Below are 8,719 nucleotides of genomic sequence, written 5' to 3'. Positions count from 1 at the left end.
GAAGAGAGGTGGGGGGGGAAGAAGAGAGGTGGGGGGGGAGAAGAGAGGTGGGGGGGGGGAAGAAGAGAGGTGGGGGGGGAAGAAGAGAGGTGGGGGGGGAAGAAGAGAGGTGGGGGGGGGAAGAAGAGAGGTGGGGGGGGAAGAAGAGAGGTGGGGGGGGAAAGAAGAGAGGTGGGGGGGGGAAGAAGAGAGGTGGGGGGGGAGAAGAGAGGTGGGGGGGAAGAAGAGAGGTGGGGGGGGAAGAAGAGAGGTGGGGGGGGGAAGAAGAGAGGTGGGGGGGGAAGAAGAGAGGTGGGGGGGGAAGAAGAGAGGTGGGGGGGAAGAAGAGAGGTGGGGGGGGAAGAAGAGAGGTGGGGGGGGAAGAAGAGAGGTGGGGGGGGAAGAAGAGAGGTGGGGGGGAAGAAGAGAGGTGGGGGGGGAAGAAGAGAGGTGGGGGGGGAAGAAGAGAGGTGGGGGGGAAGAAGAGAGGTGGGGGGGGAAGAAGAGAGGTGGGGGGGGAAGAAGAGAGGTGGGGGGGGGAAGAAGAGAGGTGGGGGGGGAAGAAGAGAGGTGGGGGGGGAAGAAGAGAGGTGGGGGGGAAGAAGAGAGGTGGGGGGGGAAGAAGAGAGGTGGGGGGGGAAGAAGAGAGGTGGGGGGGGAAGAAGAGAGGTGGGGGGGGAAGAAGAGAGGTGGGGGGGAAGAAGAGAGGTGGGGGGGGAAGAAGAGAGGTGGGGGGGAAGAAGAGAGGTGGGGGGGAAGAAGAGAGGTGGGGGGGGAAGAAGAGAGGTGGGGGGGGAAGAAGAGAGGTGGGGGGGGAAGAAGAGAGGTGGGGGGGGAAGAAGAGAGGTGGGGGGGGAAGAAGAGAGGTGGGGGGGAAGAAGAGAGGTGGGGGGGGAAGAAGAGAGGTGGGGGGGAGAAGAGAGGTGGGGGGGGAAGAAGAGAGGTGGGGGGGGAAGAAGAGAGGTGGGGGGGGAAGAAGAGAGGTGGGGGGGGGAAGAAGAGAGGTGGGGGGGGAAGAAGAGAGGTGGGGGGGGAAGAAGAGAGGTGGGGGGGAAGAAGAGAGGTGGGGGGGAAGAAGAGAGGTGGGGGGGGAAGAAGAGAGGTGGGGGGGGAAGAAGAGAGGTGGGGGGGGGAAGAAGAGAGGTGGGGGGGGAAGAAGAGAGGTGGGGGGGGAAGAAGAGAGGTGGGGGGGGAAGAAGAGAGGTGGGGGGGGAAGAAGAGAGGTGGGGGGGGGAAGAAGAGAGGTGGGGGGGGAAGAGAGAGGTGGGGGGGGAAGAAGAGAGGTGGGGGGGGAAGAAGAGAGGTGGGGGGGGAAGAAGAGAGGTGGGGGGGGAAGAAGAGAGGTGGGGGGGGAAGAAGAGAGGTGGGGGGGGGAAGAAGAGAGGTGGGGGGGGAAGAAGAGAGGTGGGGGGGGAAGAAGAGAGGTGGGGGGGGGAAGAAGAGAGGTGGGGGGGGAAGAAGAGAGGTGGGGGGGGGAAGAAGAGAGGTGGGGGGGGGAAGAAGAGAGGTGGGGGGGGAAGAAGAGAGGTGGGGGGGGAAGAAGAGAGGTGGGGGGGGAAGAAGAGAGGTGGGGGGGGAAGAAGAGAGGTGGGGGGGGGAAGAAGAGAGGTGGGGGGGGGAAGAAGAGAGGTGGGGGGGGGAAGAAGAGAGGTGGGGGGGGAAGAAGAGAGGTGGGGGGGGGAAGAAGAGAGGTGGGGGGGGAAGAAGAGAGGTGGGGGGGGGAAGAAGAGAGGTGGGGGGGGAAGAAGAGAGGTGGGGGGGGAAGAAGAGAGGTGGGGGGGGGAAGAAGAGAGGTGGGGGGGGAAGAAGAGAGGTGGGGGGGGAAGAAGAGAGGTGGGGGGGGAAGAAGAGAGGTGGGGGGGGAAGAAGAGAGGTGGGGGGGGAAGAAGAGAGGTGGGGGGGGAAGAAGAGAGGTGGGGGGGGAAGAAGAGAGGTGGGGGGGGAAGAAGAGAGGTGGGGGGGGAAGAAGAGAGGTGGGGGGGGAAGAAGAGAGGTGGGGGGGGAAGAAGAGAGGTGGGGGGGGAAGAAGAGAGGTGGGGGGGGAAGAAGAGAGGTGGGGGGGGAAGAAGAGAGGTGGGGGGGAAGAAGAGAGGTGGGGGGGGAAGAAGAGAGGTGGGGGGGGAAGAAGAGAGGTGGGGGGGGAAGAAGAGAGGTGGGGGGGGAAGAAGAGAGGTGGGGGGGGAAGAAGAGAGGTGGGGGGGGAAGAAGAGAGGTGGGGGGGGAAGAAGAGAGGTGGGGGGGGAAGAAGAGAGGTGGGGGGGGAAGAAGAGAGGTGGGGGGGGAAGAAGAGAGGTGGGGGGGGAAGAAGAGAGGTGGGGGGGGAAGAAGAGAGGTGGGGGGGGAAGAAGAGAGGTGGGGGGGGAAGAAGAGAGGTGGGGGGGGAAGAAGAGAGGTGGGGGGGGAAGAAGAGAGGTGGGGGGGGAAGAAGAGAGGTGGGGGGGGAAGAAGAGAGGTGGGGGGGGAAGAAGAGAGGTGGGGGGGGAAGAAGAGAGGTGGGGGGGGAAGAAGAGAGGTGGGGGGGGAAGAAGAGAGGTGGGGGGGGAAGAAGAGAGGTGGGGGGGGAAGAAGAGAGGTGGGGGGGGAAGAAGAGAGGTGGGGGGGGAAGAAGAGAGGTGGGGGGGGAAGAAGAGAGGTGGGGGGGGAAGAAGAGAGGTGGGGGGGGAAGAAGAGAGGTGGGGGGGGAAGAAGAGAGGTGGGGGGGGAAGAAGAGAGGTGGGGGGGGAAGAAGAGAGGTGGGGGGGGAAAGAAGAGAGGTGGGGGGGGAAGAAGAGAGGTGGGGGGGGAAGAAGAGAGGTGGGGGGGGAAGAAGAGAGGTGGGGGGGGAAGAAGAGAGGTGGGGGGGGAAGAAGAGAGGTGGGGGGGGAAGAAGAGAGGTGGGGGGGGAAGAAGAGAGGTGGGGGGGGAAGAAGAGAGGTGGGGGGGGAAGAAGAGAGGTGGGGGGGGGAAGAAGAGAGGTGGGGGGGGGAAGAAGAGAGGTGGGGGGGAAGAAGAGAGGTGGGGGGGGAAGAAGAGAGGTGGGGGGGGAAGAAGAGAGGTGGGGGGGGAAGAAGAGAGGTGGGGGGGGAAGAAGAGAGGTGGGGGGGGAAGAAGAGAGGTGGGGGGGGAAGAAGAGAGGTGGGGGGGGAAGAAGAGAGGTGGGGGGGGAAGAAGAGAGGTGGGGGGGGAAGAAGAGAGGTGGGGGGGGAAGAAGAGAGGTGGGGGGGGAAGAAGAGAGGTGGGGGGGGAAGAAGAGAGGTGGGGGGGGAAGAAGAGAGGTGGGGGGGGAAGAAGAGAGGTGGGGGGGGAAGAAGAGAGGTGGGGGGGGAAGAAGAGAGGTGGGGGGGGAAGAAGAGAGGTGGGGGGGGAAGAAGAGAGGTGGGGGGGGAAGAAGAGAGGTGGGGGGGGAAGAAGAGAGGTGGGGGGGGAAGAAGAGAGGTGGGGGGGGAAGAAGAGAGGTGGGGGGGAAGAAGAGAGGTGGGGGGGAAGAAGAGAGGTGGGGGGGGAAGAAGAGAGGTGGGGGGGGAAGAAGAGAGGTGGGGGGGGAAGAAGAGAGGTGGGGGGGGGAAGAAGAGAGGTGGGGGGGGGAAGAAGAGAGGTGGGGGGGGAAGAAGAGAGGTGGGGGGGGAAGAAGAGAGGTGGGGGGGGAAGAAGAGAGGTGGGGGGGGAAGAAGAGAGGTGGGGGGGGAAGAAGAGAGGTGGGGGGGGAAGAAGAGAGGTGGGGGGGGAAGAAGAGAGGTGGGGGGGGAAGAAGAGAGGTGGGGGGGGAAGAAGAGAGGTGGGGGGGGAAGAAGAGAGGTGGGGGGGAAGAAGAGAGGTGGGGGGGGAAGAAGAGAGGTGGGGGGGGAAGAAGAGAGGTGGGGGGGGAAGAAGAGAGGTGGGGGGGGAAGAAGAGAGGTGGGGGGGGAAGAAGAGAGGTGGGGGGGGAAGAAGAGAGGTGGGGGGGAAGAAGAGAGGTGGGGGGGGAAGAAGAGAGGTGGGGGGGGAAGAAGAGAGGTGGGGGGGAAGAAGAGAGGTGGGGGGGGAAGAAGAGAGGTGGGGGGGGAAGAAGAGAGGTGGGGGGGGGAAGAAGAGAGGTGGGGGGGGAAGAAGAGAGGTGGGGGGGGGAAGAAGAGAGGTGGGGGGGGAAGAAGAGAGGTGGGGGGGGAAGAAGAGAGGTGGGGGGGGAAGAAGAGAGGTGGGGGGGGAAGAAGAGAGGTGGGGGGGGAAGAAGAGAGGTGGGGGGGGAAGAAGAGAGGTGGGGGGGGAAGAAGAGAGGTGGGGGGGGAAGAAGAGAGGTGGGGGGGGAAGAAGAGAGGTGGGGGGGGAAGAAGAGAGGTGGGGGGGGAAGAAGAGAGGTGGGGGGGAAGAAGAGAGGTGGGGGGGAAGAAGAGAGGTGGGGGGGAAGAAGAGAGGTGGGGGGGGAAGAAGAGAGGTGGGGGGGGAAGAAGAGAGGTGGGGGGGGAAGAAGAGAGGTGGGGGGGAAGAAGAGAGGTGGGGGGGAAGAAGAGAGGTGGGGGGGAAGAAGAGAGGTGGGGGGGAAGAAGAGAGGTGGGGGGGAAGAAGAGAGGTGGGGGGGAAGAAGAGAGGTGGGGGGGAAGAAGAGAGGTGGGGGGGAAGAAGAGAGGTGGGGGGGAAGAAGAGAGGTGGGGGGGAAGAAGAGAGGTGGGGGGGAAGAAGAGGTGGGGGGGAAGAAGAGGTGGGGGGGAAGAAGAGGTGGGGGGGGAAGAGAGGTGGGGGGGGAAGAGAGGTGGGGGGGGAAGAGAGGTGGGGGGGGAAGAGAGGTGGGGGGGGAAGAGAGGTGGGGGGGGAAGAGAGGTGGGGGGGGGAAGAGAGGTGGGGGGGGAAGAGAGGTGGGGGGGAGGAAGAGAGGTGGGGGGGGGGAAGAGAGGTGGGGGGGGAAGAGAGGTGGGGGGGGAAGAGAGGTGGGGGGGGAAGAGAGGTGGGGGGGGAAGAGAGGTGGGGGGGCAAGAGAGGTGGGGGGGGAAGAGAGTTGGGGGGGGAAGAGCGTTGGAGGGGGGAAGAGCGTTGGAGGGGGGAAGAGAGGTGGGGGGGGAAGAAAGGTAGGGGGAGGGGGGAAGAGAGGTGGGGGGAGGGGGGGAAGAGAGGTGGGGGGAGGGGGGGAAGAGATGTGGGGGGAAGAGAGGTGGGGGGGGTAGAAAGGTAGGGGGAGGGGGGGAAGAGAGGTGGGGGGGGAAGAGAGGTGGGGGGGGAAGAGAGGTGGGGGGGGAAGAGAGGTGGGGGGGGGAAGAGAGGTGGGGGGGGAAGAGAGGTGGGGGGGAAGAGAGGTGGGGGGGGAAGAGAGGTGGGGGGGAAGAGAGGTGGGGGGGGATGAGAGGTGGGGGGGGAAGAAAGGTAGGGGGAGGGGGGGAAGAGAGGTGGGGGGAGGGGGGGAAGAGAGGTGGGGGGAAGAGAGGTGGGGGGGGAAGAAATGTAGGGGGAGGGGGGGAAGAGAGGTGGGGGAAGAGAGGTGGGGGGAAGTGAGGTGGGGGGAGGGGGGGAAGAGAGGTGGGGGGAGGGGGGGAAGAGAGGTGGGGGGAAGTGAGGTGGGGGGAGGGGGGGAAGAGAGGTGGGGGGAGGGGGGGAGGAGAGGTGGGGGGAGGGGGGTGGAGAGGTGGGGGAGAGGGGGAAGTGAGGTGGGGGGAGGGGGGGAAGTGAGGTGGGGGGAGGGGGGGGAAGTGAGGTGGGGGGAGGGGGGGGAAGTGAGGTGGGGGGAGGGGGGGAAGAGATGTGGGGGGAGGGGGGGAAGAGATGTGGGGGGAGGGGGGGAAGAGATGTGGGGGGAGGGGGGGAAGAGAGGTGGGGGGAGGGGGGGAAGAGAGGTGGGGGGAGGGGGGGAAGAGAGGTGGGGGGAGGGGGGGAAGAGAGGGGGGGGGAAGAGAGGGGGGGGGGGAGGAGAGGGGGGGGTGGGAGGGGGGGGTGGGAAGAGAGGGGGGGGTGGGAAGAGAGGGGGGGGGAAGAGAGAGGGGGAGGGGGGAGAGAGAGAGGGGGGAGGGGCGGAGAGAGAGAGGGGGGAGGGGGAGAGAGAGAGGGGGGAGGGGGAGAGGGGGGGGGAGGGGGAGAGAGGGGGGGGAGGGGGAGTGAGAGGGGGGGAGGGGGCGTGAGAGAGGGGGGAGGGGGCGTGAGAGAGGGGGGAGGGGGCGTGAGAGAGGGGGGAGGGGAGTGAGAGAGGGGGGAGGGGAGTGAGAGAGGGGGGTGGGGGAGTGAGAGAGGGGGGTGGGGCGTGAGAGAGGGGGGTGGGGCGTGAGAGAGGGGGGTGGGGGCGTGAGAGAGGGGGGTGGGGGCGTGAGAGAGGGGGGTGGGGGCGTGAGAGAGGAGGGTGGGGGCGTGAGAGAGGGGGGTGGGAGGGGGGTGGGAGGGGGAGGGAGGGAGGGGATAGAGAGAGGGGGAGGGAGGGGGTAGAGAGAGGGGGAGGGAGGGGGTAGAGAGAGGGGGAGGGGGTAGAGAGAGGGGGAGGGGGTAGAGAGAGGGGGAGGGGGTAGAGAGAGGGGGAGGGGCCCGGGCGGGGAGGGGGAGGGGCCCGGGCGGGGAGGGGGAGGGGCCCGGGCGGGGAGGGGGAGGGGCCCGGGCGGGGAGGGGGAGGGGCCCGGGCGGGGAGGGGGAGGGGCCCGGGCGGGGAGGGGGAGGGGCCCGGGCGGGGAGGGGGAGGGGCCCGGGCGGGGAGGGGGAGGGGCCCGGGCGGGGAGGGGGAGGGGCCCGGGCGGGGAGGGGGAGGGGCCCGGGCGGGGAGGGGGAGGGGCCCGGGCGGGGAGGGGGAGGGGCCCGGGCGGGGCGGGGCCCCGGCCGGGTGGGGGGGGCGGGGCGGTGCCCCGGCCGGGTGGGGGGGCGGGGCGGGGCCCCGGCCGGGTGGGGGGGGCGGGGCGGGGCCCCGGCCGGGTGGGGGGGGCGGGGCGGGGCCCCGGCCGGGTGGGGGGGCGGGGCGGGGCCCCGGCCGGGTGGGGGGGCGGGGCGGGGCCCCGGCCGGGTGGGGGGGCGGGGCGGGGCCCCGGCCGGGTGGGGGGGCGGGGCGGGGCCCCGGCCGGGTGGGGGGGCGGGGCCCCGGCCGGGTGGGGGGGGCGGGGGGCCGGGCGGGGCGGAGGGGGGGTGTGGAGAGAGAGAGTGGGGGACCGGGTGTGATGGGTCCGATCCGGCCGCAAGAGCTGTCACATTTCTTGCTGATTGGAGCAGACCGCAGCCGAAGGAGCGCCAGCGGCCACTGGAAGGACTCGGGACCGACACACTTCACTTTTCTGGTCACACCCGCTCTTTTCAAAACCACCAGAATAGTGCGCGCGCCCCCCACACCCGCACACCAGGCCCGTGCGCGCCGCCCCCCCACTGACGCACACCAGGCCTGTGCTCGCCGCTCCCGCACACCAGATCCATGCGCGCGCCCACACCAGCGCCGTGCGCGCGACCGCCAATCATCCTAGCTTTTCCCGCGTCGAGTCGGATCATGTGACCAGGCGCTGAGTTTAAACCCCGAGCCCAAAGCCAAAAGCAGAGATTTCAAACTAAAACGCAATTTTTTATAAAACAAAAATATATATTTAATAGTTACGGCTCCGACCTTCATAATGGGCAACAAAGCATAACTAAGAAAAATAAGTTAAGTTTTTTTTGACACTTAAAAGTCCGGGAAAGTAAACAAATCACAGTACTTAAAAAGTTTAATCACTGAAACAGGAATGACCGAGCGAAACAGCTTAAAGCACCAAAGACACTTAAAAAAACAGTGCGAGTGCAGCAAGAGCACTCCCACAGCAAAAGTCCTCTTTCCTCTTAACTGGAAACGGGTGAATGCAACACAAGGCGCTTACCCTGCCGCGTAATTTCTTCATTCTAGTTAATTTCCAGCCACAGCGAGTTGTTTGCTTGCGGGGCTGCTGCGGAATGCGGACTGTCTCTGGCTGCCGGTCTGGAGGCGGAGCTGCCTCTGAGTTTCGCGCGCTGCCGGATCCTGGCAGGTGCAAAGCGCGCGGGGAGCCCGCGCTGCAATGAATGGCCCGGCCGGCAGCACCGCCTCGGAGAGTAGGCATCTCACAGGGTGCAAACCAAATCAGAAACAAGGGCTTTTTTTTTATTCATTTAAGTATATCCCTCAATTACAGCATCGTTATAATGCACTAGTAAGAGTAGAGGCCGAGATGAATATTCATAACAAGAGGATGGTGGAAATCATTTTTAAAAACTTCCCACATCTGGATTCAATTCAAAGACCCAACCCACCATCCAAATACTCAACTTCATTCGGCTGCAATTTTTTTTTAAATTTACACCAACCGACTCTTGCCCTCTGCTCACTATTAATAAATATCCGCTTTTTAGTACATAGTGACTGAAACTAACATTTAAGCAGCACATTAGTAAAACGTCATTTTTTAGCGCTTTAGTAGCGTCCCAAGGAGTGTTATCAGGCAAATCTTCACAGTAAGCCACAGAAAAAGACATTTGGGTAAGTGACATAAAACTTGATCAAAAAAGATAGGTTTTAAGCATTGGCAAGAAGTAGAGAAGCGAAGAAGTTTAGGAAAGGAATTTCAGAGTTTAGAGCACAGGCATGAAACACCTTAAAGCATAGCTGCCAGTAACAAAGGAAATCGGGGATAAATCTGGATAGGGTTGCCAACTCTGACTAGACGAATTCCGGGAGACGTTGATGGAAGTGATGTCACGGAAAGTCAGTGGCATGGTCTGGGAACGCAATTTTTGTCATTTTAGCAAAGGAGGCTCCAACCCAAACCTCTTTTTACTAAAATAAAATCTACTGCTTTGAAATTCCAGCACTGGTTTTAGACTTGAAGTC

The 8,719-nt window shown here is 64.8% G+C and overlaps 1 protein-coding gene across 2 annotated transcripts in view; it reads right to left on the bottom strand.

Annotated features, from left to right (window-relative positions):
* cdca7a (cell division cycle associated 7a) overlaps positions 1-7,837 on the bottom strand; it is a 52,347-nt gene extending 44,510 nt beyond the window's left edge. Inside the window, exon 1 of one of the 2 annotated variants that reach the window (XM_041201377.1) lies at positions 7,734-7,837. In XM_041201377.1, the coding sequence (XP_041057311.1) occupies positions 7,734-7,754 (21 nt within the window). In that variant the 5' untranslated portion in view covers positions 7,755-7,837. The remainder of the gene's footprint in view (positions 1-7,733) is intronic. The other variant, XM_041201378.1, reaches the window with a different exon arrangement.
* Between the last annotated feature and the right edge of the window lie 882 nt (positions 7,838-8,719).

The sequence above is a fragment of the Carcharodon carcharias genome, chromosome 12 (genome assembly GCF_017639515.1).
Source record: "Carcharodon carcharias isolate sCarCar2 chromosome 12, sCarCar2.pri, whole genome shotgun sequence".
Taxonomy (NCBI): Eukaryota; Metazoa; Chordata; class Chondrichthyes; order Lamniformes; family Lamnidae; genus Carcharodon; species Carcharodon carcharias.
This window is presented reverse-complemented; position numbering and strand designations above follow the sequence as displayed.